General features: G+C 44.7%; 2 protein-coding genes across 8 annotated transcripts in view; one reads left to right on the top strand and one right to left on the bottom strand.

The window, feature by feature from the left end:
• Positions 1-11524, bottom strand: Pfn4 (profilin family member 4). Of its 4 annotated transcripts, none has more exons than XM_052746008.1 (6): positions 10930-11175; positions 10542-10631; positions 10130-10352; positions 5849-5986; positions 4696-4801; positions 1-654 (listed from the first exon to the last, which is right to left on the bottom strand). In XM_052746008.1, the coding sequence occupies exons 3-6, from the start codon at positions 10244-10246 to the stop codon at positions 626-628; spliced, it is 390 nt and encodes a 129-aa protein (XP_052601968.1). In that variant the 5' UTR covers positions 10247-10352; positions 10542-10631; positions 10930-11175; the 3' UTR covers positions 1-625. The 4 variants fall into 4 exon arrangements, with proteins under 4 accessions (XP_052601968.1, XP_052601967.1, XP_052601966.1 ...); XM_052746007.1 differs by lacking the exon at positions 1-654 and adding an exon at positions 2107-4019 and having other exon boundaries at positions 10930-11178; XM_052746005.1 differs by lacking the exons at positions 1-654; positions 4696-4801; positions 5849-5986 and having other exon boundaries at positions 10243-10352; positions 10930-11524.
• The window catches only part of Fam228b (family with sequence similarity 228 member B), a 23913-nt gene continuing 21024 nt past the window's right edge, over positions 11306-14194 (top strand). The window contains exons 1-2 of one of the 4 annotated variants that reach the window (XM_052746000.1): positions 11306-11550; positions 11965-12103. In XM_052746000.1, the coding sequence (XP_052601960.1) occupies positions 12002-12103 (102 nt within the window). In that variant the 5' untranslated portion in view covers positions 11306-11550; positions 11965-12001. Of the gene's footprint in view, positions 11855-11964; positions 12104-14194 lie in introns of all 4 variants that reach the window. The other 3 variants (XM_052745999.1, XM_052745998.1, XM_052746001.1) reach the window with 3 other exon arrangements.

Here is a 14194-nt window from a genome sequence, read left to right on the forward strand (position 1 = left end):
TGCAATGCAATCTATATTTTAATAAAGGGGCACTGAACTCAGGAGCTCTACTTCTTTGACAGAAAGCACTTAGCAAGTCCCTCCCCCCACAGGAAGAAGCATTACTTTAATTTTTAAAGGTGGCATGACGCTGACGTGGCCTAGGTACAGAGTGGTTGGGGGAACTGGTGAGATGGTTCGGTGGGTTTACTTGCCACCAACCCTTACGACCCGAGTTCCATTCCCACTACCCACGTGGTGGGAGAGGAGAGCTGACTGCCATAGCTGTCCTCTAACTTTGATGCGCGTGTGGCTCACACACAGGAGAGGCTAGGGCCTACATTCTTGGAATCTCTGGCAAGATGTGTAGGGACTTGAAGGTGAGACTCCCAACAGACTTGTGCTGTGAAAAGCCTAGTGCACTCAGGTTTCAAATCAGTGACCAACGCCTAAAGAAAAGGAACGAGCTGGTCAGGTCCTTCCAGTTAGAGATGGTGACTTCTTGAAATGAGAAAAAAATGTTCCCTTAACTCAGTCTTTGTTTTAATCTTCCACTCAGTGTTTTTCAACCACAAAATACTTCTTCTTAAGGATCTAGACTTTTCTTTCAAGATAATAAAGGTGTCTTTACTAGTTTTCTGTTGACTTAATTTCCTTTTTTTCTTAGATATTCTCCTGAAAGAAACACAGCATGTTAATGATTTCCGAGGAGTGAACTGCCATTACAATGTAGTTCACTCATTTCCCAATAAGCAGTGTTGGTTGACTACCATGTGCTGGACCATGTCATGTCACAAGGATGACGGGCTAGTTAAAACACAGGCCTTGTCCTTGTGGAGGTCTGTGTCTACTAGGAGAGAGAGATGTATGCAATCCTCAATTTGATTTCATAGTGGTAGAGATATTTAAGCTGCTCTGGAGAGTGGTTGGTTCTCCACGTAGAGAATGAAGGTACACATAACTGTCGATGGAAAATGGGTGGGGGAGAGCTCAGGGAACAGTAGAACCTGCTGCCTGCTCCTTCATTTAAAAAAAAAATTGGTTAATAAGAAAAATATGAAAGCTGTGTTTCACTCATCAAAAATTCTACTTGTTTCTTAAACTGACTGCTGGAAGTTACTCAGTTTGCCTTCCTCTGCCACAATGATTCTAAACCTCCGAATGCTCTGATCCTTTAATACAGTTCTTCATGATGTGCTGACCCCCAACCATAAAATTATTTCATTGCTACCTACATTTGTAATTTTGCTAGTTATGAATCATAATGTAAATATCTGTATTTTCTGATGGTCTTAGGTGACCCCTGTGAAAGGTGGTTTGACCCCCCAAAGGGGTCACGACCCATAGATTGAGAACCACTGCTCTGCGGCACCCACGACAGATGGAAATGGTGGGGACCAGGACTGTATTAAGTGTCAGCAGACTTTTAGTCAGGCATGGCAGCACACTCTTAGAATCCCACCACTTGGGTGTTAGAAGCAAAAACATTATGTCACGTTTAAGGCCAGTTTAATCTGCATGTGGAGTTCTAGGCCAATCAGTACTACATAGATCAAAAAGCAAAAACAAACAAAAATAAGACCTTTAAAAACTTGCCAGGCAAATTCAGAAAAATGAATTCTATTTTTGTATTCATCTATGTTATAGAACTGGCAATAAGGTCTTAGATGATATTCTCATGAGAATAAACAAAATACCCAAACCATGAAACATCTGTTTCTTTCCATGTAGATGTCAAAACACAGAGCCCAGATTCTTACATGTGGGTTTGGTAAAGAGCGAGGCAACTCTCAGGTGATGAAACTAAGACATCTGTTTGTCTGTCTAGGAGTTAAGGCACAGGAAGTTTAAGGAATCATTATAGTTCTTTAATAATTTCATACTAACTTTTAAAACTGTTGACTTAGAATCAGTGATGTTAACATTTTACCAATGCATATGATCTGCCAATATAGTTGTTTTAAAAATAACCCTGACTGACTTGTGTGAAGTAGTATAGGATTATTTGCCTATTTACTCCTTAAAGCTGTTATTAAGTCATGCTGTTAGAATCTTTCATAATAAAAAAACTTGAAATAGGGTCTGTAGAAGTAACTGTCCTATTCAGTAAGAAACACAGAACCAATGCAAAGATGAAAGCCCAAGAGGTCAGAGCTAAGAGCCTCACCCTTCACTGCTGCAGCTAGCCTCTTCAGCCAAGAGAGCTACTTCCTGTGTGTTTGTCATTATATAGACTACTTTCTGTTCTGCCTTCTCATTGGTTGTAAACCCAACCACATGACCGCCTCGTCACTGCCTGTCTGTACAGACCTCCAGGTCTTCTATGGTTGGTATTGAGATTAAAGGTGTGTGTCTCCATGCTGGCTGTATCCTTGAACACACAGAGATCCTCCTGGCTCTGCCTCCCAAGAGTTGGGATTAAAGGCGTGCACTACCACTGCCCAGCTTCTAATGACTTGCTATTAGCTCTGACCCCCAGGCAACTTTATTTATTAACATACAAATAAAATCACATTTCAGTACAAATAAAATACCACCATAAGGGTCTCACCATGTGACTCTGGCTGGCTTGAAACTAGCTCTATAGATTAGTCTGACCTTGAGCTCACAGAGATCTGCCCACTCCTTCTAAATGCTGGGATTAAATAAAGGTGTATGTTACTATACCCAGAGGATTAAAAAAAATTAATCATCCTGATTCTTTATTTTTCAAATTTTCTACAATAATCACATAATTTTTTTTGATAGAGAAAAACACAATTTGGGGGCATAATAGCACATGCCTGTAATCCCAGAATTTAGTGGGCTAAAGTAGGAAGATTTGAGCCCAGTCTGGGGTACACAGTGAAACTCTGTATGAGAGAGAGAGAGAGAGAAAGAGTGTGTGTGTGTGTGTGTGTGTGTGTGTGTGTGAGAGAGAGAGAGAGAGAGAGAGAGAGAGAGAGAGAGAGAGAGAGAGGGAGCGAGCGCCAGAGTGATGGAGGAATCACACACAATTAAGTCAGTGGCAGCAGGCAGCTGGTGGGTAACAGCCTGGCCCATCCATCCCTATCCAAACACTTCTAACACAGCCAACCCTTCTTACAACAGTGGGTTCTAACTGGTGTAGTGTCACCTGTGTTATTCTTTGGAGTCTTTTGTGGCCTTGAGTAAATAAATAAACGAATAAATGAATGAATGAATGAATGGTCAGAGAATCTTCATTACAGTGAAGCCAGGGAACTTTCTGGCCTTCTCTGTGGAATTAGCCTTGGTTCTGAGCCAATAGGATAAAGACTGGTTTATTGACAGCCTAGTGACCTGGCTTCCTACTTTCATTATGGATATTTTAGTGAGATATATTAGCTCAAATTATAGGTCTCTGTCTGGTTTCTGCTCCTACTCCACTAAAACTGAGCCTCCTTTTCTGGGACTTAATTTCTCACACAGTCATTGGAGATTAGCCCACTGGAACTGTCCCAGATTCTGCTTGGTAGAAGTCATTCATGTCTCTGTTTATCAATCATATAGTCATTTCCTACTCAAAAGCAGGTACTGTGTTAGATATTAGATAGGAGGATGATGAAGATGGCATGGTTGCCTTCTGGGTTCCTAATCCAGATTAATGAAGAGCTCTAATGAGAATAACAATGTTAGTGTGCATAAAATAAACAGCACAGTGGAAGAGACATCAGATCTGACTTGGACTCTCAGTGATGATGAGGAATGTACTAACCAAATGTGAGGGGGCATGGACAGAACAGGAATGCATTTCTGGCAGGTAGGATGGCATCTACAGAGTCACAAGAGGCAGAGGGCATGCCTTATCCAGCTTTGATCTGAGATACTGCGGGGCACATGCATGATTGGGCTCCACAGTTATTTGCTGCAAGAATGAATGGGTGAGGGCTGGAGAGATGGCTCAGCGGTTAAGAGCACCGGCTGTTCTTCTAGAGGTTCTTCTAGAGTTCAATTCCCAGCAACCACATGGTGGCTCACAACCATCTGTAGTGAGATCTGGCGTCCTCTTCTGGCCAATAAGCATACGTGCAGACAGAACACTGTACACATAATAAATAAATCTTAAAAGAAAAATGACTGGGTGAATGGCTGCTTTTCTTGCTAGAAGCCACTACTATTTCAAAGGACTGTTTCTAAGATCATTAGAAACTCAAAATAGTTGTAAAATAAAACCTAAAATGATTTACCATTTGCTATGCTCACCCCTCACTTTAGTTCTCTATTAAATCTTATTTTTATTGTTCCACAATTGTAAACCAGGGAAGGGGAGTGCAGTCCACACCAAGATGGCCGCTGCTCCACTAGCAGCTTCTCCTCTGTACAGGGTGGGTCCCTAAGCCTGACTTAGCTGCTTTTTAACCTGCTGCTTCTCTGCTCCCCTGCCCACCTCTCCTTACTGACAGAGGGATAAACTCTATGACACAAATCGGGGTCCTCAGAGAAAAGCAGGGGTGGGATGGAGGCTTCACCATGCTACTGAGCCAGGGCAGGAAGCAGCTGCTTTGCAGTGGGACAGCACAAAGCTGACTTACCCAGAAGCAGAGACAAGACAGACTCCCAACAGTGCTCCCATCCACAGTCCCTGCATTTCCCATCGCTCCCCTGTGCTCAACACTTTGTGTTTGTGTGAGCCGCCCCTGGATTCTCCAATAAATTCCTCCTTTCTCCCTGGCTAGTTTGAGCAGGGTCTCACACCTCAGTGGGAGGCAAACTTACCCAGCTTCTCTGTGGCTTCCACACAGACACTAGGATACATGCCTGCCGTGTAAGTGGCCACCAGAAGATACAGATGGGTCTTCACAACCACCACACCAGTGTTCTCCTGGATGAAGAAGAAAAGAGAATGCTCTGGCTTTGGTCTGAACCACAAGGCCAGCAGCTACCCCAGACATACATACATATACATATACACACACACACCCGAGCTGTGCGGTGGTGGCACATGCCTTTAATCCCAGCACTCGGGAGGCAGAGGCAGGCGGATCTCTGTGCGTTCGAGGCCAGCCTGGGCTACAGGGTGAGTTCCAGGAAAGGTGCCAAAGCCACACCGAGAAACCCTGTCTTGGAAAACCAAAACAACAACAAAATCCCCAAAACAACAATTTCTCTGACTTCTTTGTATTCATGTATTTGTATTTTAATCTTCCACTCTTTTGAGAAATTTAGTAATGTTTCCTGAAAGGTTTCAGCTTTCTGGACTAATATTGCACGTATTGTGAAGAAAAGTTCCTGGAAGAAACGTACCATACACTGACTGTGGGGAGGTTGGAATGTTGCAGGTCCAGAGCCTAATCGCTGTGTCTTCTGGGCTATCTTAGGCCCCAATAACCATTCCTTGCCTACCTCTGTGTCTGATTGAACATTCTTGTGCCTAACAGGGGTATGAGCTTTGGGAATGTATTTAAACACCCCCACCCGATCCCAGCTTCACTTTATGTGTCTGTGTGTCTGTCCTGTCTTCATTCCCTCGCTGATCCCAGTCAGGGCTTCAGGACCCAGACAAACAGGTCACGGCACTGTGAAGGATGAACTGTGTATCAGGAAGAGGTAGCTCAGGTCACAGATTCCACAGGAAATATTTGCAACAGCCAGGATATCGGGCTGAGAGTACTTTCGGACAAGAAGTGCTTTTTAATTCTTTACTTCATTCCAGGGCTGGAGACCAAACCCAGAGCTCTGCGCACTCTAGGCAAGTTCTCTACTCTTGAGGTGCGTCCCCGGCCCTTCTGTATTTTCAGACGTGCCTTCCTGGGACTGAAGGCAGTAATGACCTTAGGCTGTTATGTAGAGAGCATCAGGAGGGGTAAAGAAAACTGAAGTAAAATTCTTGAGTTTTTTACCCATATGTCTTCAAATCTTGAATACTCACATTCTTAGCATAAAGAGAAAAGTCATCTGCCCGGACACATTTGTAATCCCTTTCCTTGAAATACAACCCTTCCCTTCGGGTTATCAGTGGGTTTTTAGCAAATCCATTTAGAAGTGTGCGAACATCACTTGGCATTACCTACAGAGGTGAAATAGGCCAGGTCAGAAAAGCATGGCCCTGGAGCTGGAGAGTTTTTCTCCAGCTCCCGCCAAGCCCCGGAAGTCCCACAGCCCCCCTCTAAAATAAACACACAGATGCTTACATTATTTAAACTGTTTGGCCTAATGTCTCAGGCTTCTTGTTATCTAGTTTCTATATCTTAAATTAACCCATTTCTATTCATCTATACCTTGTCACGTGGCTCGTGGCTTACTGGTACCTTACATCTTGCTTTTCATGGTGGCGGCTGGCTGCGTCTCTTCCACTCCACCTTCCTGTTTCCCCAATTCTCCTCTCTGCTAGTCCCGCCTATACTTCCTGCCTGGCTACTGGCCAATCAGCGTTTTATTTATTAATCAATCACAGCAATACATTTACAACATAGAGAACATCCCACAGCATGGCCCACTGGCCAGTCAAATTTGGTTGACTACCTTTTTAAATGGCCTGAAGGTTGGGACTGAATGGTTTTCACTTTTTAGAAATGACCAGAAAAAAGAACAGCTCTTTTTTTTGAAGTTCCAATGTTCATAAAGTTGCATTAGAGGATGCCTGCTCTTTTAGGCATTATCTACGGCTGCTCTTCCAACTACAGAATACTGATTGTGACAGACTATGTGGTCTGGAATCCTAAAGCACCTCCAATGGCTTTTTAGTAGAAAAAGGCTTTTTTTGTTTAAAAGTCATACCTCCAGGAAAGGATTTTCTGAAGAGGATTCCAATAGCACAGGAAATCACCTCAGGAATTGGCAAATGAAGTCACAGGAAATTTAAACGTTTATGTACAGCAAAGAAAACAATTGCCAGAGCAAAGGGATGATGGAACACAAAACAGCACAAAACCAACGCCAACTACACACTGGCCAAGATGGACACACCAAGGATGTGTGTGGAGGAACATTAAGATGTGTTACATTTGTTTTTACCGTGGAATCTTTGTTTAATGATGCAAAGACGTGCTACATTTGTTTGATTAAACAAATTCACCTGCAGTCAGGAGGCTGAGTTAGCAACTAGCTGACAGGAAGTGGTAGGGAGGAACCAGTGAGCAAGGACTTTTAAGTGGGGGTGGCAGGAAGGACTCTGGGTTTTTTGGAAGACACCAGCAAAGGAACTACTTGCTATTCAGTCGCTCTGAGCGGGCAGAATTCCACCTCAACCTTGGACTCTTGAATTCTTTAGAGGGACAGAGATCTAGATAAGTTCCCTTAGTAGCTTTGAAAGAGTCAGTGCCTGAGGGAACAGAATCCCCTCAGGTTGTGGCCCTTGCTGTGAACTGCTGCTGGAATTGACAACAGAGTTGCAGGGGCTGATCAGGGCAGCCGTGGCTTGAGGGGCAGCCATTGTAAATAATTATAAAAAAAAACAAAAAAGCCCCACAAGGGTATACAAAGAACTGCAACACTCAAACACCAAAATCCCCAAATCAGCCAATCAATCAATCAATCAATCAATCAATAAACTGAATAGATGATTCTTGGAAAGACACATAAAAAGGCCAAATACTAAACAAATACTTGAAAAACTAATATTTATCTGCCAGAGAAATGCAAATTAAAACTTTGAGGGGCTGGAAAGATGGCTCAGTAATTAAGAGCACTTTTGCGCTCTTCCACAGGACAGGAGTCCAGTTCCTAACATCCATATCAGGTGGCTCACCACTGCCTACAACTCCAGCTCCCGAGGATTTGAAGCCCTCTTCTAGCCTCCAAGAGCACTGCCCTCAGATGCACACATAAACGGATATACACACAGATCCACATATAAAAATAATAGTTCTGGAGAGATGGCTCAGTGGTTAAGAATAATTGCTGCTCATGCAGAGGATCCAGATTCAATTCCCAGAGCCAACATGGTGGCTTACAGTTTCTAGGGGCTACGAGTCTTCTGAATTCTGAAGGCACGATGTATATATGTGGTGCTTTGAGATTCCACCATAGACCAGTCGGAATAAGTATCACCGAGAAAACAAAACCAAATGAAGGCAGGGATGTAGCTCAGTTGGTAGAGTACTTGCTGAGCATGCCCAAACTCTGGGTTTAGTCCCCAGCATAGAGCGGGCATGGTGCTCCATGAATATGGTCCTCCATGAATATAGTCCTAGCATTGGGAGGTAGAAGCAGGAGGTTCAAGGTCATCTTTGGTTACCTAGCAGGTTGCAGGCTAGCCTGGGCTATATGAAACCTTTTTTTTTTTTTTTTTTTTAAATGGAAAAGAAAGAAAAAGAAGAAAACAACTACCAATAAATGTTGGCAAGTATGTGGGGAAAGATAAGAAGAACTCTTAATTCACTGCTGGTCTGAATGTAAACTTGTGCAGTCACCATGGAAATCAGTATGGAAGTTCCTCCCCAAAAAACTATACCTAGAGCAGGGTGGTATTGGTGCACGTCTTTGATCCCAGCACTCAGGAGGCAGAGCCAGGCAGATCTCTGTGCGTTCAAGGCCAGCCTGGTAATTTTATGGCTGCTCTTCCATGTGGTTGCTGGGAATTGAACTCAGGACCTCTGGAAGAGCAGCCAGTGCTCTTAACCTCTAAGCCATCTCTCCAGCTCCCTCCACCCCCCATTTTCTTTTATATATAGAACCTGGATTTAAAACTATGTGGATGAGGCTGGTAAGATACAGCTTGGCAGGTAAGAGTGCTTGCAGAGGACCTAGGTTCAGTTCCCACTGTCCACCCGCCCTGTGGCTACCGGCTATAATTTAAAGGATCTGAAGCCCTCTATCGCCCTCTGTAGGTACTGCATGCACATGGCATGCAAACATGCAGACAGAAATAAAACCAAATCTTTACAACTATGTGTATGTATATATTTACTTCTCTGTGTGTGTATAGGTGACAAAATTAGAAAGGGGCTCATAAGGAGGGAGGGATATCCCTTAAAGAAGGTGGGAAATAGGATAATGGGATACACATGATAAGAAAACAGAGGAATTGAGAGAGGAAGGGAACCAGCGGAAGCAGGAGAGGGTATAGAGAAGGGCATTGTGGACAGGAATGAATGAATGAAACCTGGATGGACACAGGAATAGCACGTCTGTTCAGCACCACCAACACAACACAGACTGGAAAATGAAAATGACTTATGCCTGGGAGTAGAAAGAGTGCTCCCCTATAAATGTAAGGGGGGAAACTGAGACAGTAAAGGCAATATAGACATATTAAAATTATATCAGAAAAACCAGGCCCAAGAAATATATACAACAGACCAAGGAGAGTCTCCCTTGCCCAGACTCCACACTGAGATCACATTGGTTCCTACTGACCCGGACCTGCCCCACCCGTCTACCAATCTGTCTGGACCCGGCCCTGCCCTCTTGCCCCCAGAGCTGGTCTCAACTCTGAAGCTTTCCCCTCAAACTCGTGATCTGAAGGAGTCCAACTAGTCACCAAAGTTTCACCAGATTCTTTCTCAAAGCTCTGATTCTGTTAATTTATCGATATCTATTATCAAATATCTACTGACTTTTTTTTTCTTTTGTTTTTTGGTTTTTTTTTTTTTTTTTTTTTTTTTTTTTTTTTTGAGACAGGGTTTCTCTGTATCTTTGTGCCTGTCCTGGAACTCACTCTGTAGACCAGGCTGGCCTCGAACTCAGAGATTCACCTGGCTCTGCCTCCCGAGTGCTGGGATTAAAGGTGTGTGCCACCACCGCCCGGCTCTACTGACATTTCTACTTCCCTGATTTTCAGGACTTGTGAAAACTCTTGAACCTTGCTGTGGTGTCTTAATACTTTATTGCTATTCTGGAACCATACATACACACATGCATATGATTACATGTATATGCACACACACACACACACACACATTGCTGTGTGATCCAAGAGTAGTTGATATTAGTAATTCAGATGGGACTAAAACAGCCCGTGTTCACCTCAGTCATGGTTACTGAGGAAAGCAGGCGTATCTATCAAGTTGATACCACAGAAACTATTATACCTTGTGAATTTATCATTACTCAATAAATTCTGACATTGTTGAGACAAACATGTTCATATTTTTTACATAGTTCATTCACAACACATATCTGAAGATGACATGGTAAAAACCAATACTTTGTATGCTAACCTAAAAAGTTAGTTTTAAAAGAGTTTTCTTTTTTTTTTTTTTCCTCTTACACTAAATCCTGGTGATGTCACACACAGGCTCCTTTCATGGAGTTTGATGAGGGCCGCACTGTCCACATGCTTCGTCCCTAGTAGGGTATCTAACAGTAAGTTTTGTAAGTGACTCATGCTTCCTCAGCTCTGAACCAGGAACTGTAGTCGAAGCCTCCACGTGTGAGTATACAAGGGCCTCTGATACTTCAGTTTTAGTGATCAGTGGGTGTCCTTTAAAACCCTGGAAGAGTGAAAATCGCGGATCATCATCTAGTGTTCATCAATACCCAGGAAAACAACAACAACAACAACAAAAACTATTAAAAAAATCAGAGTTCACAGACTGGCTTATGAAGCAGAGTTTGAAGAGGAAAAAAAAAAATCAGAGCCTCAACATTTTTTGCTATGTAATGATTTACACGAGAATTACCTGGGATTTAAAAACACAAGTCCATGCCTATCATCTCAGGCACTCTAGGGGCAGGAAGGTCATACAAGGTCAAAGCCAGAGAGACCCCGTCTTAAAAAAAAAACAAAAAAAACCCTAAAGTTCTGCGGATGAAATCTCAACGGCAGAGCGGTTAAAAAAAAAAAAAAAATCCCCCGTTCACTTCTCAGCCCCGCAAAAACGAACGAGTAAATAAATAAAAGTAAAGTAAAGTAAGAACAGAAAAAGGCAACCGGTTATCCAAAGAATCTCAAGAGCACCGATGGAGAAAAGCCGAGTTATGTAAGATAATCCTTTCATTCCTCCTCCTGGACCAGCATCAACGCCGGGAGGGACAGGCACTGGTCCACCGCCCCGGCTCTACGCCCACCTTGGTGGCCCCTTAGAGCTCCATTTCCTGCCCGGGAGCCGCCACCTTGGACGGCTCTCATCGAGCCAACCGCCACAGGTGCTCGTTCACCACGGGGAGGCTCGCCCTGCGTCCTTCTGAGAAGTGACTGACGGCGGGAGGGGCGAGCCGGCAGCCGAACTGGACCTAAAAATCCTGGCGGGGCACGGGAGCTACACACCGGGTACCAGGGCAACGGGAGCATCCAAGCTCCGCCAGGGGCGGGGCCGTGGGCGGAGCCTGGAGGGGGGGTGGGGAGACAGGCGCGAAAGCTGATTGGCTGTGACAGCTGCCTGTGAGAGCGAGGCCGGCCCCCCGCCCCGGCTGGAGGCCCGCGCGGCTCCACGTCGCCCGCCCCCCCCTTCTCCATCCCCGGCCGTGGCCGCGTCCAGGAGACGGAGCCCCGAACGTCCGCGCGTTCTGAAGCCACACACGGGTTCGAGCTGGGGCCGCGGGCGCCCTGTGGTGCCGGGAGAGCCGACAGCCCTGCCCGCCGCCAGAGGGGGTCGAGGCCTCGCACCGCCGGGCGGCCCTGCGCACGCACGCCGTCTGCGTCAGAGCGAGCCGGGGCGCGCATCGGGTCCTCGCGGGCCCTGCTCCCTGGTGAGCGGGCCTGGCGCCCTAAGAGCCACCGTGGGCACAGGCTCGCATGTGTCCCCTTCTCCCTCCCGTGCACACCCTGGGGAGGGCTCTGGGCCTCTTGGAGCTGGAAGGCCTGAATTTCGTCCAGAATTCCCTTCCTTCCCCAAGAGCCCAGTTGTGCCTCGGTAGCTTCAGGAATTCAGGAAACTGCTAGAAATTAGAATCCTGGAGGCTAGTCGGATGACCACACGGCTTGGATAGCACCTTAATTAGCCACGAGGGCTCCAAAAGAGCCCGGCCTTCATGGCACCTTGGAACATGGATGGTCAGTTTTCAAAGACTCGTTCCAATAGGGGACCAAGGTCACGAGGGTTGATTATTCAACGGAAGAGGAACTTACGGCGAATTTCCCTTACAAAATAAATGCTGTTTTAGCTTTTCTAGGGGCACTGTTACTTGGCGACCTACCACAATGAAAACTGGGAGGAGCCAAGAGGATATGGTAACTGGCACGCTTCCTAGGCGCAAGAGCTCCAAAGAATGGTTGGAACCACAGTCGCTCTCTTTTATGGAGGTATAGTTGTGTGCCTTTTGCGAGGTCCTTGCTTAGGGAGGTGGCTTGGACTAAGTTTGGGCGTTTTTTTGTTTTGTTTCGTTTTTTCTACCCTACTCTATCCCCTTTTGCTCTTCATTGGAGAGCTTCTTAAAGTATAATCACAAGCCATTGATTATAAATCCTTTTTTAATATAACAAAGCTGTTTAAAAACCTACTTGAACTTTGCTATGTTGTCACTTTTTTCAAACAGTTTTATTAAGGTATATAATTGGTATGCAGTAAATACATACCCTCAAAACGCATAATTTGGTAAGTTTGGGAATGTATACGCTCCTGAAGCCATTATTTTTACACATCAAGATTACAAATCTATTCAACATTCCCAGTTTCCTGCCCTTTGCAATACTCTCTCACACTTCCTTCATTTCTTGTAAGCACTCTGTCCCTGTGTTTTTGCTTATTATTATTATTTTCTTCGAGACAGGGTTTCTCTGTGAAACAGACCTGGCTGTCCTGGAACTCACTCTGTAGACCAGGCTGGCCTCGAACTCACAAAGATCTTCCTGGCGCTGCCTCCCGAGTGCTGGGATTAAAGGCGTGGGCCACCACCGCCTGGTGGTTTTGCTTATTCTTAAATTTTTTTTTTTCTAAGATTTATTATTTATTATGTATACAAGCAAGTATTCTGCTTGCATGTATCCCTTCAGGCCAGAAGAGGGTGCCAGATCTCATTGTAGATGGTTGTGAGTCACCATGTGGATTTTGGGAATTGAACTCAGGACCTCTGGAAGAATTGCCAGTGCTCTTAACCTCTGAGCCATTTCTCCAGCCCCTTAAAATTTTTTTATGCAGTGAAAAATTACATGGTTTTTGTTTTTGATTTTTTTTTGTTTGTTTGTTTTGTTTTTTGAGTCAGGGTATCTCTCTGTAGCTCTGACTGTCCTGGAACTCACTCTGTAGATAGAACAGGCTGGCCTCAAACTCACAGAGATCCACCTACCTCATTCTCCTGAGTGATGCGGTTAAAGGTGTGTGCCACCATGCCTGGCCCTTATGTATTCTTTTTATCTGGCTTCTTTTTTTTTTTTTTTTTTTTTGGTTTTTCGAGACAGGGTTTCTCTGTGTAGCTTTGCGCCTCTCCTGGAACTCACTTGGTAGCCCAGGCTGGCCTCGAACTCACAGAGATCCGCCTGGCTCTGCCTCCCGAGTGCTGGGATCAAAGGCGTGTGCCACCACCGCCCGGCTTATCTGGCTTCTTTGACTTAAAATTATCTTTCAGTTTATCCATGCTGTTGTATGTATCACTATTCCAGTCCTCTTTTTAGCAACTGGTACTCTATTCAATGGATATGTTCTAGTTTTTCCATCTCATTGATGGACATTTGGGTTGTTTCCAATTTGGAGCAATTAAAAGCTCTTCTAGCCGAGTAGTGGTGGCACCTGTCTTTAATCCCAGCATTAAGGAGGCAGGCAGGCAGATCTCTGAGTTCAAGGCCAGACTGATCTACAAAGAGAGTTCCATTGCTGGGCGATGGTGGCGCACACCTTTGATCCCAGCACTCAGGAGGCAGAGCCAGGTGGATCTCTGTGAGTTCGAGGTCAGCCTGGTCTACAGAGTGAGATCCAGGACAGGCACCAAAAACTACACAGAGAAATCCTGTCTTGAAAAACAAAAAAAAAAAAAAACAAAAAAACAAAAAAAAAAGGCTTGAATTATTTTCGGGAAAAGAATTTAAGTACACCGAGCTCTTTCATCTGTCTACTTTATTCCTCTGGGATAATATTCTATCTACACAGCTTCAGTTCTGTTCTCATGCCTAGCTCCTTTCTTTCCCGATTTCTCTCTACCTTTATCTGCTGTCCCCTCTAAGTTCTATCTTAATTCTCTCATCTTAGTTCTGCCCCATCTTGGTCTTTATCATTTCGTTTTTCCCCATCTGGCTCTTCCTCATCTTCCATCTCATTCTTCTAGTTCTCCAGTCAAAATCCTCAAAAATTCTCCTCAGTCTCTGAGGTTAACAGTTCTATACCCCTGCAATAGCAGAGCTCTGTCCAAAGCAAGGCCACCAGGCTTGATTTCTTACAGGGTCCTAAAGGCAGAGAAGAGT

This window comes from Peromyscus californicus, unplaced genomic scaffold, assembly GCF_007827085.1.
Source record: "Peromyscus californicus insignis strain IS unplaced genomic scaffold, ASM782708v3 Scaffold_1__1_contigs__length_55948999, whole genome shotgun sequence".
Lineage (NCBI taxonomy): Eukaryota > Metazoa > Chordata > Mammalia > Rodentia > Cricetidae > Peromyscus > Peromyscus californicus.

Excerpts from the sequence above, each read along its gene's own strand:
- Pfn4 (XM_052746005.1), bottom strand. The coding sequence starts at position 11,524 with ATGCGCGCCCCGGCTCGCTCTGACGCAGACGGCGTGCGTGCGCAGGGC. Across the intron at positions 10,632-10,929 it reads AGCTCTAAGGGGCCACCAAG|ACGGGGTCTCTCTGGCTTTG; the intron begins GTGGGCGTAGAG and ends TTTTTTTTTAAG.